The sequence below is a fragment of the Salmo salar genome, chromosome 02, assembly GCF_965601325.2.
Source record: "Salmo salar chromosome 02, fSalSal1, whole genome shotgun sequence".
Classification (NCBI taxonomy): Eukaryota; Metazoa; Chordata; class Actinopteri; order Salmoniformes; family Salmonidae; genus Salmo; species Salmo salar.
The window spans coordinates 13,017,449-13,037,315 of NC_138292.1; the positions used below are offsets into that span (position 1 = coordinate 13,017,449).

The 19,867-nt window shown below is 42.3% G+C and overlaps 1 protein-coding gene across 1 annotated transcript; it reads left to right on the top strand.

Annotated features, from left to right (window-relative positions):
* Window positions 1-2,069: 2,069 nt before the first annotated feature.
* On the top strand, window positions 2,070-19,825 carry LOC106606033 (syndecan-2). The gene is made up of 5 exons (XM_082959913.1): window positions 2,070-2,743; window positions 14,848-14,950; window positions 15,538-15,704; window positions 15,868-16,027; window positions 16,925-19,825. The coding sequence occupies exons 1-5, from the start codon at window positions 2,684-2,686 to the stop codon at window positions 17,086-17,088; spliced, it is 654 nt and encodes a 217-aa protein (XP_082816039.1). The 5' UTR covers window positions 2,070-2,683; the 3' UTR covers window positions 17,089-19,825.
* The last annotated feature ends 42 nt before the right edge of the window (window positions 19,826-19,867 follow it).

Sequence of the window (19,867 nt, forward strand, 5' to 3'; positions counted from 1 at the left end):
GGTTTAAATTGAAATCCTATCAGATTTTATGATGAAGACAGCGCCCAGATGGTATCTACAGTAACTGAGCACGGCACTCTCAAGATGCAGAACGAAATAAATAATATTTCTCCACTCCTGTTACCTAATCCACATTTTACCTTCATTTGGTGTATAATTTTACTGCAAGAAATGCTTAGTTCTGCATGAGTTAGGCTATTATTAAGGATATAGCCGTATTCGCACGGGACTAGTATTACTAGAGAACGTTGGTTAAGTATTTATTACCCCAGAATGTCGGTTATTCCACAGGACAATTAAGACAGGATTGGGTTTTTCCAAACTGCCCCTGTAATTCTCTCTTTTTTTTCCGTAAATTGACAGTTATGACGAAATCGTGGAGGTTTTTTTCTAGGCGTGGAGTTATTTAAAAAATACCAGATAACCTCAATGTAGCCTATAAAAATTAAAATTAGTTAAACATTTCTGGATTTTTTAAAGGTATTGTTTCTCTTTATTTAATCCGCGTGCCACTCACCTGCCCTTCAGCCACACGATATGTAATGACCCTAAACCCGTCCGCCCCGCAGATATAACCGCGGGACTGCGGGTTATGAGTCAACCCGCGCATCACTAATCTACACTAGTGGTTTTATGAATGTTGCTAATGTGTTATGTAGACGTGTATAAATCGTGAAATGTTTGCCTTATCATAACGCGGTATACTTATCAACTACAGCACTTAACATTGTAATGTTCACATAATTGACATGAACCGGTGGGGATGACTACTTTGACTCAACAACATCAGCCCAACATCACTCCTCAGAAGAATCAAGAAAATATCTCCTGTCAGATTACCTGCTGAAAGTATTAGTATGGCTGTATCTTAAATTGTCATTATGCAATTTCACACATCCTCTCTCCTAGCCTCGCTTCCTTCTCAACCATTTTGAAGGAGAAAATCCAAGTTCCCACTCCCAGACTTTCTCCTTCAACCGTATTGAAAAATCATGTCCAAGATCCCCCCCAGACCTTCTCCAATGCATTTTGAGATTAATCCAGAAAGAACCCTAATCATGCAGATTCCTTCATTCTATGATTTACTATTACTCATTATAGCTTTGCATACATTATACAATTGGACCTTCATTTGCCGGTCTTATCCAGGGTTTTGCCCTAGTACTACACAGCTGATTCAAATAACCAACTCATCATCCAGCTTTGATGATTTGTATCAGCTGTGTAGTGCTAGGGCAAAAAACTAAATGTGCACCCAATGGGGACCCTAGGACCCAGTTTGGGAAACCTTGGTCTAAACAGATAATGTTAGGACAGCGGTCATGTTATTCTGTGCCATTTGTGTGTCTTCAAACAACATTAACCTTTTTGATGCATCATAAAACATGCCTTTGAGCTGTTATGTATTATTTAATAAAATCTCAATTGCATGGACTTTGATAATAACATTGTCATTCAGGCACATAACTTGAGTGTACGTACGAATCAACTTTCCCCAACAGGGGGAAGCAAAACTGAACTAATCAGACAAAATATTAGATTCAATTTGCCACACTGTGAGCAAGGTATAATCAAAGTATTATTTACATGGTAAGCTTTATTTTGTTCCATGATCCATTATTACATTTGTATTCATATATTGATGTTTTATTTAAGTAAAGTCTATATCTAAGTCTATAGACAACAGTACATCTAAACCACTTGTCAAACTCATTCATTCCAAGGAGGGCCGAGTGTCTGCGGGTTTTCGCTCCTCCAATGTACTTGATTGATTGATGAATTAAGGTCACTAATTACTAAAGAACGCCACTCACCTGACTAGGTCTTAATTGAAAGCAAAACCCCAAAACCCGCAGACACTAGGCCCTCCATGGAATGTGTTTGACACCACTGATCTAAACATTTGAGTGGCGCCCTCTCATCTCAACTGATGTGAAAACAATAGGTTTAACCAGGGCTCCTCCCCAACCTTGTTCCCGGAGAGCTACCCTCCTGTACGTTTTTATTTCAACCCCAGTTGTTACTAACCTGATTCATTTTACCAACCAGCTCATTATTAGAATCAGTTGTGCTAGATTAGGGTTGGAGCGAAAACCTACAGGACGATAGCTCTCCAGGAACAGTGTTGGAGAGCCCTGGTTTAGACCTGTCACTGTATTGTGAGGTGTTATCCTACCCCGGATTTCTGCCTTGGTGTCAGAAGTGAGATAGGACTATCATATCCGGATGGTTCATAACCTGTGTAGGCATACTCTACTAGCCTATCATAACTCATTCACTTGTGGCTATGTCAAATTGTCAATTTAAATGATCACTGCACACTCAAGTAAATGACGCTTCTTTATGTTCCAAGTATCTGTCAACCAATTATAGAAGACGCTTTCCCAACTACCTTGTTTCCTCAATGAATGTTGCGTTCCAAGCTGGGCGCATCAGTACATGTAATAGCGCGTGCTTCCGCTTGTCCCTTTTCAGTAGAAAAGTACCAGGAAAAACGGGAAATAAACTATTTTATTCGGAGAGAAACATCGAGTGGGGAGGATCTAGCTTTGCTCGTGTTGGAATAATTCGATTGGGAGAGAGAGAGAGAGGTGTCTACAACTGTGAAGATAATTACATTTTTTGTTTGAGAGCTAGCTAATAGATCTATTTTTCGCCACGGTTTGTTCTTTCCAAAGGAATAATGACGAACACATGGATGCTATTGACTCTCGCGGTGGCGACCTGTTTTATAAGTGAAACGGTGAGTAAAGTTGTCAGGACAAGAAAAGTAATATTTAAAATGTTTTGTTAAACCTCTCGCGGTAAGGAGCTGCTGATATATTTTTTAAACGGGCTTTGGTTTCGATGTAGGCTATTTTGCATGCTTGTCTCACTCGCGTTCTTCATAACCTCTGCGAGTAATTTATCTGGCTACTTTTACAAGTAAAGAAGTCAATGTAAATATTGTTATTTATGTATTCCCCTCTTCTTTCCCTTGTGCACTTCCCATATGACTGAAGTCTTACCACATTGTGGCCCAAATGATAAGGATACCTTTTTACAGTTGCCCTTAAAAGTACGTGTATGATTCATATTTGTATAAAGCCAAATTCATTATCGCAGAGTTACTTTAGTTTGATTCCACAGTGGTCAAATATGATTTTCAAGAGGCGGTGTGGAACTACAGTCGTCTCTGTTCCTTGGTCAAAACAGATTAAATGGTTCCATTTAACCAGGCTGAGAACACAGGCATCTCAGTGTTGCCTTTTAACAAGTGTCCAATAACCTCCTGTTGAACAACTACTGAATTGTCCATCAGTGGAGTTAATGACACATTTTATAGGTTTGTATACTTTCCCTCTCCGTCTGCCACTACAGTAGACATGGCTCTATCATTGGCACGGTGATGCCGTTGCCTAACTAACAAGGCCATTGCTATGAAGCAGCAGTTTTGCACTTGGCTGCACGGAGCATCTGCGTTAATTAGCCCCAGCCTTCCAACCTGGATTGTTTTACAAACAAAACTCAATAAAGGGCCGTGATCTCTGATTTAAAGTGAATTGGGGGGTGCAGGGTTCTATAGTTGTAGTATTTGTGACGGTATCAACCTATGGGCATTCTACTAAAGTGAAGGTGGGTGAATGAATGAAGTTATTTTAGGGTGATGTGTTTAACTGTGGTGAAGGCTGCACGCCCCACGCTCCCCTCTAACATTAGGTCAGACTCCTCATTTAGAGCCTTTGATTGTATTTGGTCCATTCAGGATTTCAGACACCACCATCGCTCATCCCCTTCCATTTTTTCAGCACAAAACATAAACACCAGCTCTGAGAGGCAGCACTTTTCTCTAATTCATTACATCTTGGACCAGACTCTAACCTCCATCAGTATCCATCTTTTTGTTCATGTGGAAACAGAGAAACTATTGCTCTAGATTTATCTCAATATTAAACTGAGATGTCGACACATCATATCAGTCACTGAAAGTACTTCATGTACTATACCACTGTCACCATGATATCTGACCTGATTGGTATTAAAGTCAACAGTGAAGGAACATCTACTGTTTAGGTGGAAATGACATCACTTGTCATATCATCACCAGCGTTGTCATTGAAAGGGCTTCATACAGATGTACCACATCAAATACTAAGGCATGATTGGGAATAACTTCAACAGTATAGAAACATCTGGACTTGGATGTACTTAACTGTCTGTGATCAAGGCTCTAGAAATATGCATGGAAATCCTGAATGAGAAAAGTAATGAAATACTAGCCTGACAAATAGGATTTCTTGAGAGGATGGAAAATGGTCACATACCGCAGCTTCAGTACTGACTGCTACTCTCATTCCTCCCCTGCCTCAATTAGCTTAGCAAATGTGAAGTTCTCGGAGAGAACCTGGGGGTGGCTAGGCAGCAAGGCACTAGACGGCTGGGTTGTGAGAGGGGAAAACCTTGTGATGTACACACCGTCTGCTCTGTATCTATGAAGCCCTGAAGTTGTCAACTGGATAATGAAACTGTAGGTTGTTTGGCTCAGATCTGAAGGTCAATAATAAGAGATGTTAGTTTTCAACCTTTCTTGACAATTGTAGCCTATGCCTGAAGATTTAGTAAATGTTTGGACTTCTCTTTCTTTGTGGGGTTTGAATTGATTGTACATGGAATTGTGATCATTGCTACTCTGATCATACATCCTAGAGTGAAAGTTAACCTTAACGTAACATTTTCTAGAAGAGCGTGGACCGTGGTCAAACGCAAGATGTTCCATGACGGTGTATACTGACAGCTTGCTGTGGTGTTATGCCAGCCAACTTTGTTTACCCAGTTGAAAAGCATCAAAGAGAGAATACCCCTGTCTGCTCTTTGCTGATAGATGTGACTGGTACTAAATGTTCTTTGCCTTGCGTTACTTCCATATATGGCGATAACGCTTTCCCGAAAACAAAAACACCCACTCCAGATGTTTTTGTACTGTATGTATCTGGCAGATGTGCTCTCAATAGACATTAGTGTTATGTTTAGAGACCACTGAAGCTGTATGTGAGTCAGAGGTGACCGTCTGGATGTGAAAGACGGTGTGATTTGGATTCTGAATCCACATGTTCTATGTCCTCCTGACCCTCTTGGGTTAATTGATGCACAGAAGGACAGACTGACAAGCTGTGATAACGATATCAATGCGAAACAGGAACTAATTAGTTTTATTTCCTTTGGAACTGCAGTCTCACACAAGATCCTAAGTGGTGGTATTTTCTGTCTGACCTTAATTTGAGAATATTTTAAATACGTTTTTAAATGTTTCCTGTCAGCAGGAGGGAGGCCCTCCCCAGTGTTAGTCATGCATGCAGTACACAGGGTAGAGTATGTACTGTCGAACTGATCAGCGCTGACTGGATAGGGCTGGCCTGGGGGTCATGCAGCTTCACATGTAAGTGGAGCTGTGCTCCATTGGTATTTCTACTCATTTTCCCCAGCTCCCTTTGTCTCCTTCTCTCTCAACGGCTCTGTAAGAGCCTTTTATCTGTCCACCAAAGCTTGTCTGGAATTTTAAACATATTTGCAGTGTTGAGCTTGTTGCTGGGTCAAATACACAAGCATTTCAGTACACCTGCGATAACATCTGCTAAGTATGTGATAAATCAGAACTGATTTGAATACTTGTGGGGTTGAGCTTGTTGCTGGGTCAAATACTTGTGGGGTTGAGCTTGTTGCTGGGTCAAATACTTGTAGGGTTGTGGTTTGACAGCTTTGTTGATTGTCTTTTTTAAAAGGTCTGAGATTCTCCACTTCGGTCACTACCTCCCATCTGAAGAATCTGAATTCTATCACTTGTCACTTGGGTTGAATCAATTATTTATATTTTGCGACAATTTAATGGAGGGAAGTTTCTCACAGAGCCTGTGTTGATCTTTCAACACTGGGGATTATTTTTACTGAGGATTTTCTGTGTTTTTGTAGAACACTGCTAAGCATGTCGCAGATTGTCAAAGAATTTCAACAGTACACTTTTGGGATCCTTTTCTAGAGCCAGAGGGAGCCTGACTTGGCCCACAACTATCAGAACTGAAAAGAAAACACAAGTCAAGATTTATATTTTAGTCATTTAGCAGATGCTTTTATCCAGAATGACTTACAGGAACAATTAGGGTTAAGTGCCTTGCTCAAGGACACACCACAACATTTTTCACCTAGTCTGCTCAGGGATTTAAACCAACAACCTTTTGGCTAATGGCCCAATGCTCTTAGCCGCTAGGCTAGCTGTCGTCCTGAACTGCTGAGAGTGTATTTCCCCCCCCCTTCAGAACAGTTTCAATTTGTCAGGGCATGGACTCTACAAGGTGTCGAAAGTGTTCCACAAGGATGCTGGCCCATGTTTACTCCGATGCTTGACACAAGTGTGGGAAGCAAAGTTGGCTGGATGTGGTGGACCATTTTTGATACACATGGGAAACTGTTCAGCGTGGAAAAACCCAGCAGTGTTGCAGTTCTTGACACAATCAAACCAGTACGCCTGGCAACTACTACCATACCCCGTTCAAAGGCACTTCAATATTTTGTCTAGCCCATTCACCCTCTGAATGGCACACATACACAATCCATGTCTCAAGGCTTAAAAATTATTTTTTAAACCTGTATCCTCCCCTTCATCTACACTGATTGAAGTGGATTTAACATGCGGCATCAATAAGGGATCATAGATTTCACCTGGTCAGTCTGTGTCATGGAAAGAGCAGGTGTTCTTTCTGTTTTATAGTAATCTGTGTTAATAAAATAGTCTGTCCACATGAGATTCTTTTATAGTGATCTCTCTCAGGTACTCAGATGTCTGCTCTCATTTGGTACTGATGCCAGTTGTTCATGATCTAGTTGCTGATTGTTCTGACCCAGGTGTGGCGTATGGGCCAGCGGTCTGTCTCATGCTTCAGGACTAATTCTTCTGGCTCTTGAGTGACTGTAGTTGTAGATCTTCTTGGCATCATCAAGGCCTGAAGAACCTTTGCATAAAGAAGCATGTCATTAGTGTTGAACAGGAACATGAAGGGTATCAGATGTACTGTAACGATTGTAGTTTATACTTGGGACATAGGCCCCCATCCTCCTACTGGGATGCCAGAGCACTTTTATGTGAGGCATGTCATTACTTCTATTCATATGGTAATATTACAAGTCATATAGATTTACAGAATTTTACCTGGATATGGTCGCATCATGTTGACCTTCAGCGGGAATATGGGCTCAGTGTTTGGGTCATCAGCAAGGACTCTGGCCTTGGTGTCGGCAGCTGGCCTGCATCTCCCTCCCGACCAAATGCGCCCACGTCGACCATGGTGAAGCGGTACTTTGCATTGCGGACTGTCATCCGGACTATTGTGAAATATCCCTTGTAGTTGTAGTACTCGCTACCAGAGTTTGCTGGAGCTCGGATCTGAATATGTTTCCCTTCGACTGCTCCTACACAACTGATAATTCCAACGATCTCAAAACTCTCAGGCGATTTCGGCCCATTTTGCTACTGAGGGATAAGCAACAAAATCTGCCTTCGAGACATGCCAGATAGCCTGGCAAGCTTTGCTGACGATGGCACACTGTTTCCTAGCTTATAACTAGCATCAATGCTTTTTCTGTGTGCTGCCAATTGCCAAAAACATCAAAAAGTACTGAACATGTCTTCCCTTGTCAATGCTTTGCATAGGTCAGACTAGAGACATGTATTCTCAATTGTCCCCTCTTGTAGTGATCAGTGGACCAACATGCCATTTTCTCCCTCGTGAGAAATAAAAACAAACGACTAGTAAGAGCAGTTCAAGCTCTTCCAATTTGGAGGCAGACATGTTTGCTTTTGTAGCTAGTTAAATCCTGAAAGTAAATTTGTATCTGGAGTGTAGAGATATATATACTGCTCAAAAAAATAAAGGGAACACTTAAACAACACATCCTAGATCTGAATGAAAGAAGTAATCTTATTAAAGACTTTTCTTTACATAGTTGAATGTGCTGACAACAAAATCACACAAAAATAATCAATGGAAATCCAATTTATCAACCCATGGAGGTCTGGATTTGGAGTCACACTCAAAATTAAAGTGGAAAACCACACTACAGGCTGATACAACTTTGATGTAATGTCCTTAAAACAAGTCAAAATGAGGCTCAGTAGTGTGTGTGTGGCCTCCACGTGCCTGTATGACCTCCCTACAACGCCTGGGCATGCTCCTGATGAGGTGGCGGATGATCTCCTGAGGGATCTCCTCCCAGACCTGGACTAAAGCATCCGCCAACTCCTGGACAGTCTGTGGTGCAACGTGGCGTTGGTGGATGGAGCGAGACATGATGTCCCAGATGTTCTCAATTGGATTCAGGTCTGGGGAACGGGCGGGCCAGTCCATAGCATCAATGCCTTCCTCTTGCAGGAACTGCTGACACACTCCAGCCACATGAGGTCTAGCATCGTCTTGCATTAGGAGGAACCCAGGGCCAACCGCACCAGTATATGGTCTCACAAGGGGTCTGAGGATCTCATCTCCGTACCTAATGGCAGTCAGGCTACCTCTGGCGAGCACATGGAGGTCTGTGCGGCCCCCCCAAAGAAATGCCACCCCACACCATGACTGACCCACCGCCAAACCGGTCATGCTGGAGGATGTTGCAGGCAGCAGAACGTTCTCCGCGGCGTCTCCAGACTCTGTCAAGTCTGTCACGTGCTCAGTGTGAACCTGCTTTCATCTGTGAAGAGCACAGGGCGCCAGTGGCGAATTTGCCAATCTTGGTGTTCTCTGGCAAATGACAAACGTCCTGCACGGTGTTGGGCTGTAAGCACAACCCCCACCTGTGGACGTCGGGCCCTCATACCACCCTCATGGAGTCTGTTTCTGACCGTTTGAGCAGACACATGCACATTTGTGGCCTGCTGGAGGTCATTTTGCAGGGCTCTGGCAGTGCTTCTCCTGCTCCTTCTAGCACAAAGGTGGAGGTAGCGGTCCTGCTGCTGGGTTGTTGCCCTCCTACGGCCTCCTCCACGTCTCCTGATGTACTGGCCTGTCTCCTGGTAGCGCCTCCATGCTCTGGACACTACGCTGACAGACACAGCAAACCTTCTTGCCACAGCTCGCATTGATGTGCCATCCTGGATGAGCTGTACTACCTGAGCCACTTGTGTGGGTTGTAGACTCCGTCTCATTCAACAGTGACCAAAACATCAGCCAGGAAGCATAAGAACTGAGAAGTGGTCTGTGGTTACCACCTGCAGAACCACTCCTTTATTGGGGGTGTCTTGCTAATTGCCTATAATTTCCACCTGTTGTCTATTCCATTTGCACAACAGCATGTGACATTTATTGTCAATCAGTGTTGCTTCCTAAGTGGACAGTTTGATTTCACAGAAGTGTGATTGACTTGGAGTTACATTGTGTTGTTTAAGTGTTCCCTTTATTTTTTTGAGCAATATATATATATATATATCTCTATAATCAAATTATATTTTTAATTCTTAAAGTAGAGTTCAAAGCATAACACCAGACATGTTGCTAGCTAGTATTTGTAAACAGGCAATTACACGGGATCCAGAAGTTTTTAAATGTCGTCGCTAGCTAGAGTGAGTGTCTGGGCCCCTCATGACTCCACCTATGAACATGCATGTGATCTACGTACGTAAACAGTGCAGAGGCCTTAAAGCTGTGTGTTTGGTGGCATCACATCAAGGAATACCACAAACGGAGACAGATCCATAGCTTCTCTTTCTGACCAAGCCTGGGGTATAGTTTAAGAACTTGTGAAAAACTATAATTACCATTTGAGCCTGAATTTAGACAGTAATTGCTTAGTAATCCTGTCTTTTGAAGTGATTTCATGTGAAGACTCATTTGCTGTCAGCTGTTTTACTCTGGCATTAACAGAAAGATGCAATGAATTTCTCTCTGCTTTACATTAGCTAGATTTTGCACAACTGAACTTTGCTTTTCCTTAGCTACTCCTGAAACTCCCACTCATGTCCCCTGTTCATGTTTTGGCTCAGGTAATCCCTGGAATATGACAGGGTCAAACCGTGATTACCTGGATGGAAAACGGAGGCAGAAAATAATGGATTTTGTTATAAATGATTGGAAAGATTTTCTGTTCAACTCTTTCATGAACTCTTGCCACTGAAAGCTTCCTAGAATAATAAGATATCAAATTAGTCTTATCTATTGCAAAGTATTGTATTAGATGTTTTCCCATTTAGTATGTGCTGGACATAGTGGTCATTCCAGAGAGCTACTGCCTAAATCCTGCGATGCAGCTTTGATTGAATGTACTCCTTAACGTTTAAGGTTAGAGTTGAAGGAGTGTGGATCACCCAACCCTCACACAGGGTCCCACACCCCAGTAAACTACTTCATACTCGCACTACTGTAGTGTCCAAGGACCAAAGTTAATGTCTTTATTAATACAGGTAAGTATAAATGAACACATTTCGTGTTTACAATGATGACCTGTCCCAAGGCATAGACAGCAGTGAGAGAGGCTTGGAGTATAAGAAGCTCTGACAAGTAGTGGCAGCATCTCTCTCTCTTTGAAAGACCACACTTGACAAATTCATATTTTGTGCACACTGAAACTAGCACATGTAATCTCACCATCATTTGGTTGTCACTCTCTGATTATAATTTCATAACATGCACGACATCTCGTTCCTCCATTCAGGTACAGTCAATAAAACAAATATCCCCAGAATGTGTGACTCCAGTAAGTTCGCTCTCTGCCCCCCTCCAAGAAGACGTACAGTATTACTGGAAAACCCAGGCCAGTAGAATATCCCAGCCTCATAGCCCTAGTACAACACCTGTGTTTATTAAATCATATGAAGAATACCAGACATGCCTCTGGTCTGAATGGGCTGTATTCATCATGTTAGTCTCTGCAGCAGTTCTGGTGGAGCTCTGGCACTGTCTAGTAGTTAGTTAATGTACTTCCTGTGTACTCCTGAGGGGCTGCGAATGTCAGCAGCTGGTTGGACAGCTACTACATCGGCAAGGTCTCTATCCCAAATGGCACCCAGTTCCCTATGTAGTGCACTACTTTTGACCAGGGCCCATCAAAAGTAGTGCACTAAATAAGGAATAGAGAGCCATTTGGGACGTAGCCTAGAGCTGCTGTGCACTGCATGGAGCTGAGCCCTCGGCAGATGTGGGTTAATATTGTAACCCACACCTGTAACATCTGTGCTGCTTCCCAACACTGTGGAAGGAAGCTGGTTACTACAGAGCTCCTGTGCTGTTGGTCCACATGCTGGGTTATTGTCTTGGTAGACCTGTTTGGTTGCATTCATGGTGTTGCTGTCATTGGGTGATGCTGATAGACGGTATGTGTATATATATTTATGGTCAGTGTTGCTGGTAGCTTTGGATGTTATTTAATGTGTGAATGTAAGCAGCACAGAACGTCCTGTTTTCCTCTGGCTGTCCGACAGGACTTTCAAAGGAAATCCAATGTTTTTCATGTTGCGATTACATTCATATCAGGCAGTCATCCTAGATCTGCCTGGAATGTATTTTAAAAAGCCCCATAAGTCCAGTGTTAGTCATATCTTGGCAGGTTCCCTCTTTCCATCGTTACAGCTGACGACTATACCTGTGGAGGAGGGTGACATGATTAGCTGACATGTCCCCAGTATTTGTTGCTGTGATAGCCGCTAACAACAATACCTTAATGATTCAGACCTTTAGTAGGGGCTGGCTGACTGGGCTGTTTGGAAGGAGCTAGCTGGTGAGCAGAGGGAGAGAAGAGGGAGTATTTCCTTTTCAGTTGTAGACTTGGCACAGCCTGAAAGCCCAGTCCTGAGCTCCTCAGCTCCCTGCACAATACCTCACTTGTGCTGCTACTTTGGCCCAGGAATGTGAGGCTCACCTTCATGTGTCTGACAGCAGTTTGTTTTGGAATGAGAGATATTATTCACCACCACATCGTACTGCTGCAAACATCATTCTCTTATCGCCTCTTCGCTCTCCCCCTCTGAAGAGTTGAGGCAGCCCCATATGCTGTTGAAACCCCCATAAACCACTGCTTTAGATAGTCCGTTCTATTCACAAGATGTGAAAGTAATTGATCCTCACATCTTGAACAGTGTATTTTGTCAAGGCATGTTTGCTACGTGTGGGCTAGGTGCAAAAATGTTGTTCAGAAACTAATCATAAAGCATACTTTCGTGTGTTCATATCGGCCTCTGGAAAACAGAGCCTGACACAATCTTAGCCTGTTCTTAGATAAAGCCTAACCTAACACTACTATCTAATAAGAAAGTGAAATGCCGGCAGCATGAAAATACTGCCAGTTGTACTGTACTGGGGCCTGATCTGAGTCCTTGACTAATCCTGACCAACAAAGGGCATTGGAGGAAATAATCAGGGCTGTTTAATGTCTGGGAGTCTGTATTGATGTTGTACTTCATGATGTTGTACTTCATGATGCAGTGGCTGGTCATTCACACTGACTAGACTACTACTGTATGGTCACTGGCTGACCCTGAGAGTCTCCATCGTTCTCACAATGTTATACCTATTGGCTGTTTGGGGTCAACTTGACATTTGTCATAACACTTGTCTGCTTCAGAGGCTAAATCAGCTGAGTAGACCTGGGTCAAATACTTTTAAATACTGGGAAGTGTTTTCAGGGCTGGCAAATGGAAGTAGTGTACAGTAGGTATCAGTCACTCGTGACGCCAGTCCTACTCTTCATAGTGTACAGTAGGCATCAGTCACTCGTGACTCTAGTCCTACTCTTCATAGTGTACAGTAGGTATCAGTCACTCGTGACTCCAGTCCTACTCTTCATAGTGTACAGTAGGCATCAGTCACTCGTGACTCCAGTCCTACTCTTCATAGTGTACAGTAGGTATCAGTCACTCGTGACTCCAGTCCTACTCTTCATAGTGTACATAGGGTCTTCTAGGATTAGTCACCACTGAGCATTGACACGTCACAATAGAACGTAGTGTCAGAGGGGTCCGTTTTATCTTTTCTCCAATACTATTGGTCTATTACCATGTCAATCAACGCTTGAATAGAAACGTAGCTTACACTCTGGATTTTGATGCAGTCGCTAAAGTCCCATTTTAGTTTTCATTGCAGCCTGGTTTGAATGCCACGGTTATGCATAATGTGTACTAACACTTAAGTAGCACTATGTGGTCTTCTAGCATTAGTTGACATGGGAGCCCTTATATACGTTGTTATCCTGCATTACTTTGATCATGACTTCCTGTCTTATGTTCTGCCTGCTGCGTTCTCTATAGTATGTTGCATAGCAAACAAAAGATGATTCACTGTGTGTGACAGTTTGAAAGACCACTGGAGCACAACACAATGGCACACCAAAGATGTGTTTTTGTACAGATGACAATTATTTCCTAAAGGAAATGTTAGTCAGAGGTTGATATGAGTTTGTGGCTTCGAACTGTTTCCCTCAGTGATCCCAGTCAGAGGCCAAAAGGGAAGGTCTTTATCTAGCTGGGTATTCCCTCTTTTCAGCCAGAGCCATTGTTGTGCTCTTTGAAGCATCTGTCTCCTTCAGTGAGTCTGAAATGGCTTGTCTTCTTATTGTGTACTAGGCTCTGCTTCCTTTGAAGCAAGACTCCTTCCTTTTTCTTACATCATCCTTGTCTGTCCCTTTTTTCCCTCTCCTTCACGATCAAAGACCTGAAAATTGAACCAGGCTCCTTAGTGTCAACATTCATCAGCGGAGCAAAAAGGCAGACCTCGGTGTGTTTGTGTGCGCACACAGAGGGTTCATCCTTAGTACCTTTGTCAGACGTATTGCTTTTGTGGGGATTTTGGGAAGCACAATTGTGTGGAAACATCACACGTCTTGGTGAGTGTCAGTGGCTGTGCATGGTGATTTCCATGAGCCCTGACAGGCTAGTTGAAGAGGTGGCCACCAGGCTACTGTGGTGGGCCAGAGATCTAAAGGAATGCAGGGGGTTGGGAGGGAGGACTAGAAGGATCCAGGGTTCAGAGAGTCAGACTACATGGTTCCATCTGCTCTTCATTCTTCTGTTCACAATAACACTGCCTTGGGATTGGATGAGCCAGTCAGACAATAACACCTTCCTGTTTTAACCTGCTGTCCACATGCAGAGGAATTACAGGAAGACTGATTCTTTGGTTTCTTCTTCAGAACATGGGAAGATTTGATCCAGGCCTTCATAGCTTCTAAGTGGTATTTCAGGTAATGGGGAGGCTCATCATGAGACGCCTGCTTCTGTTCATTTGTTTGTTTCCCAGGGAACTGTGAGATTTAAAAAATTCTCCCAAAATATGTCTTGATTTTCTTAGCATTGTTCTTTGAAATTTGTTTTGCTCTTGCGCTTCTAATGCCTGTATAAAATAAACAGCATGGATATCCTCCACAGTGAAAAGTGTTTGTATAATCTTAAGGGCATCTACACTGGGAATAGTTTGTCATGTGATCACTTATTGAGTATTATTATGGGTCCTGGATGCTGATCAAGGGAAAGGGGGATACCTAGTCAGATGTACAACTGAAATGTGTCTTCCGCATTTAACCCAACCCCTCTGAATCAGAGGTAAACTGTGGTATATCAGACAATATACCATGGGTATGACGCAAACGCTCTTGTTTACTGTTCTATTTATGTGGAACTATTTTGTAATAGCAATAAGGCGTCTTGGGGGTTTGTGGTATATGGCCATCATGCTAAGGGCTGTATCCAGGCTGTACTCTGCATTACAGCGTTCATAGCCGTGGTATATTGGACACATACCACACCCCTCAGGCCTTATTGCCTAAATAGCATGTGAGTACCTGTAGAATTCAATTTATATGGTGGAGACACTTTTTCGTTCATCTCTTGTTCTCCATTCACAGACATTGATCTCGGCCCAGTCGGATTACCTGTATCTGGATGACCTATCAGGAGACTCCGTAGACGACGACGGTTACAACTCTGGCTCTGGGTCCGGTGATATGAGTAAGCAATGGTTACGTTCTTCTAAAATATTTCACCCTTATTTCCTAATGTCATTTACATAGCAACCTGATAACGCCTTGTTAAAAGTTATAGCTGTATGGAAAGCTATAATTGTACTGGCTCTACGAAGGTCCTAGACGGTGCACAGAAACCTTTTGACTTTGGTTAGACTACTAGGGCACACTGGTACTGCAGGATCACAATGGACCTACGGAGGCGGTGAAAGCACAGATGTTTCACATGCAGTCAACCAAGACTGTTAATTACCCAGCATATGTCATGTAGAGAGACGTTCAATAATGAATGAGTCATTATTTCATATACCCTAACCTGAAGTGCTACTGAACCATAGACTGGATAATGTACTGTACAAGAACACCCAAACATCTGGCTTGCAGTCTATTTCTGAGTCAGTATGGCAGTGGTTGTGACATTATTGGTCGACTCATAATGAAAAGTGCGTCAATCATTATTAGTGAATCCATTAGCACTGGCATTGTTGTGATTTGTTGTTTATCATGTTAGCCCTGCCTGCAAACCAAATTTCTCTTTGGGGTCAATACATTTTAGATTATTTTCCTCCTCAGCTATCGTTGAGGTCACTGAGCCAGTCAAAGTGAAAAGGGTGTTCGCCGCTCCTGAAGCAGAGCCAACCCAGGACTCTCTACCAGACCTTTCAACCACCGTGGAGATGTTTACATTCACTGACCTGAGCACAGAAATAGCTGAGACAGAAACAGAGACCGAAACAGAGGTATGCCTCTCTTTTTAACTGACTTTAGTGTGGGCTTTTGAGCCGGTAGTGTGGTTGTTTCATTTCACCTCGCACTGCTGGCATGGCAAGGACTTAATAGTATCCCTGTGGTTTTATAGTTGCTGTGAAAATCTAAATCTCTTTCTCCCTCTGTCTGTGTCAGGCCCAGGTCCCTGAACGGTCTCTGGACGTGACGGAGGAGACTGTTATCAGTAGTGAATCTCCTCCCAGCACCACCGGTGCTTCCGGGTTGCTGTACGAGGCAGACACACCCTACGATGTACATTCTGAAAACCTATTCCAGAGGACGGAGGTGCTAGCTGGTATGTTCTGGTGTTTATTTATTCAGGAGATCCTATTGACATTAACATCTCTTTTTTTCCGATTGAGACCTGAGCATAATGAAAGCAATAAAATATCATGAGACAACATATGTTAAACATCACACAAAAAAAGCGATATACGATAATGATTCATCAAAACGGTAATTTGAAATCTATCAGTTCGAATTGAAGAAATCATTTTTCAATACATCCCACTATCAGAGATTGGATCTGAAACATGGCCTCTGTCTTAAATTGGGTAACTCTAGACTTTGTTTTTATTGATTCTGAAAGCAGACTCTTTGTCTTGGCGTTTGATAGCAGAGGGAAGGAGACTGAGTCAAGCAACCAACAACACTTCGGGATTGTTTTACAATGAAAGCATGTTATGAATGAAGAGTATAATTGTGACTCCTGAGTCGGCTCCGTCTCATATTTGATTAGTCCATTGATCTTAACTGCAGTCTAGTGCATCAAAGTTATCAGGGTGCTTTTTCCCATTAATTTCTCAATGTGAGTTGTTGCCAAACATTTGATACAAAGCAATCATAGTTCCCTATTAATTGTTCATCCACGTTAACAGAAGGTAATGGGGTTACATTTACTTTGCATTTTAGTCATTTAGCAGATGGTCTTATCCGTCGACTTACAATTAGTGCATTCATCTTAATATAGCTAGGTGAGACAACACATCACAATCATATCATTAATCGGGTTGGGGTAATTACCTTGCCCCACGTAGAGGTCTATCATTTCTGATTTGACTGTTATTAACACTTTATCTTCTAGCAAGGTTCCACTGTTGTGTTGTCAACACCAATCACTTGTATTGAATTATTGATCAATAAGCATCTTCTGACGTGGTTCTTCTCCCCCCCCCCCCCCCCCCCCCCCCAGCGGTGATAGCTGGCGGGGTTATAGGTTTGCTGTTCGCCATCTTCCTCATCCTCCTCCTGGTCTACAGGATGAGGAAGAAGGACGAGGGGAGCTACGTCCTCGGAGAATGCAAGGCCCCTAGCTCAGCCTATCAGAAAGCCCCCACCAAGGAGTTCTATGCCTGAAACACAAGGACCGCCACTATGAGGAGAAACCTCTGGCGCAACATAAAGACGAAGGCTGTGTCCCAAATGGCACCCTATGCCCTCTATAGTGTACTTACTACTTTTAACCAGTATCTGTGCACCATATAGGGTGTCATTTGGGATGCATACAAAACATCTCATACAGCAGGGTCCTCCTCGCATGCTGTTGGTTGAAATGGTATGGAATGAGGAAGTGTTTCAAGGAGCTTTTTCATATAGCAAATATACTTTTCCTTAATGAGGCCAAACAGGGCTATTGTAAATGTTTCATGTTTTGGATCATTCGAACGGTTGGAGAATTTCCTTGTCATGTGAGAACGTGAAACGTATTCATAGATTGCCATGGACTACTTTCTAACTGTAGAGGTACATATTTGTAAGGAAGGAAACTTTTTTTTTAAAAAGGTCACTGAAATAAAAATGACAGAATATAATTGTCCTATAGCTTTTTGATTTTTATCATAGCATGTCCAAAGTTGTTTTTTTCATTAACTTATGTTTTTCATGTTGAGGTTATGTAATGTTTCTAGTCTCAAAGCAATCTGGTCTCCAATTTAACTTGGATGAAAAAAAGAAAAAAAAAGTGTTTTATTATTATGCTATTTTTCTGGTCATTGTGTGAAATGAATTACAGGATTCCATAACTACCCAATGTCATCTGGACAAAGCAAAGGACATTCTTTTCTAGTAAAACATTACTGATATAAAGCTGTGTTTACCAACTCCAGTTTCCAACAGTACACATTTTTGTTGTAGTCCCTGACAAACTTGCCTGATTCAATTTGAGGGCCTTGTTAAGTTGACAAGTTGAATCAGGTGAGTTTGTCTGGGTCTACAACAAGGTGTACTGTTGGATGTACTTGAGGCCTGGAGTTAAGAATCACTGATTTAAATAGTACTCTTAAGGGCAGGGGTGTGAAACTCATTCCACTGCAGGCCTAGTGTCTGGGGGTTTTTGTTTTTTCTTCTGAAGACCTAGACAACCTGGTGAGGTATTTTCTAATTAGGGACCTAAATTAATCAATCAAGTACAAGGGAGGAGTGAACCCACACACTCAGCCCTCGGTGGAATGAGTTTGACACGTGCTTTGAGGAGTGCATTATATCACAGGAGGTTGGTGGCACCTTAATTGGGAGAATGGGCTCATGGTAATGTATCAAACACATGGTTTCCAGGTGATCGATGCCATTCCCTTTACTCCGTTCTGGCTATTCTTATGAGCCGTTCTCCCTCAGCAGCCTCCACTGCTATATGTACTCTGTGTTCCTGTTACCCAAAATATAGAGGAACCTTTTCAGTAGGATTCACTATTAGGTCCATGAATTTTCTCTTCCGATCACAATAGTATGTCAAGACTTGGGTGTTTTTATAGACAAACCTGCAAAACTTTTCGGACCAATTTATGATATAAAAGCTGATTTTCACTTATATGCAGCTTTTAAATGATGACTTGCTAGATATGGGGAACTAATGCTAATGAACAGTCCTATGCGCTCAACTCTTTTCAGTTGACATTGTAATGACTTTAGTACCGTGATTTACTCTAGCCACAGATGGGACACCGGACGTCTCTAATATCCGTTTCAACTTTGACTGAAAATCTGTCAGATTCGAAAGTCCAGGGCGTTTTCCCAAATGGCATCCTAGAGCCATATGAACCCTGGTCAAAAGCAGTACACTAAATGGGAACTAGGGTGCTATTTGTGATGTATTCCCAGTGAACAGGACATGGTGTACCTTATTACTTATCTGTTCCCCCTCTTTAGCATCTGTGAAGAATTATGAATGTCTACTATAGAACAGAATGTTCCTCTTCCCTAAAAAAATAACTTAAGATCACTGGGTTGATGTGTTTATCTCATGGTACGTAATTATTGAATAAAGGTATTTATAGTAAGACTTTCCTTGGACTTGGAACAGTGTTTTTGCCATTTATCACATGTAACACAATCTCCCCATTTATTTTGTTACCTTTAGTCCTGACTATTCTAAAGGTAGACTCAGCGAAATTATGTAGATGCATAAAGTAAAACGGCATAGTGGGTCAATTTCCACAACTAAGAGCGTTCGAGCGCGAAGCTAAACTTCTCTGTTTTGGTCCCGTGGCTGCCACATTGTAAGAGCATTTTTACATTTACATTTTAGTCATTTAGCAGACACTTATCCAGAGCGACTTACAGTAGTGAATGCATACATCTCGTACATTTCCCCCCCCCATACTGGTCCCCCGTGGGAATCGAACCCACAACCCTGGCGTTGCAAAACACCATGCTCTACCAACTGAGTCACACGGGACCGTGAAGGGATCCCATGCACATGTGCAAATACTGTATGTGTGACTGAGAGCGAAATCTTGCTCATTTAAATATCTGCAGTGCTGCTTGTGCAACATTTCACTGACTACCTTTAAGTCAGTGGTGCATCTGTATAATGTCTGTACTATAATTTATATAATTTATATATATTACATATTAGAAATAATATGTTCAAGTATATTGATGTATATTCAAATGTTTTAAGCCTTTGAAGTGCCTACCATTCTGAAAGTCTTTTTATTTTTACTGTTTGGGACATAGGATGTCTTCTCAGTGGCATGATGAAGTAGTAGTCATGAATATAAGCACAGGATACTGATGGCAACTTGGTGTTACAAAAGCAGTGTTGTATGTTATGATGGGAGACACTACTGAATAAACAATGTGGCTTAATATTAAATAGTAATCAAATGTGATTTCTTCTCTCTGGGTTGGTTGTATT

What these genes read in the sequence shown, in the direction of transcription:
- LOC106606033 (XM_082959913.1), top strand. Translation starts at nt 2,684, where the DNA reads ATGACGAACACATGGATGCTATTGACTCTCGCGGTGGCGACCTGTTTT. An exon ending in CCTGTTTTATAAGTGAAACG is followed by an intron (nt 2,744 to 14,847) that starts GTGAGTAAAGTT and finishes CTCCATTCACAG; the next exon opens with ACATTGATCTCGGCCCAGTC. An exon ending in CTCTGGGTCCGGTGATATGA is followed by an intron (nt 14,951 to 15,537) that starts GTAAGCAATGGT and finishes TTTCCTCCTCAG; the next exon opens with CTATCGTTGAGGTCACTGAG.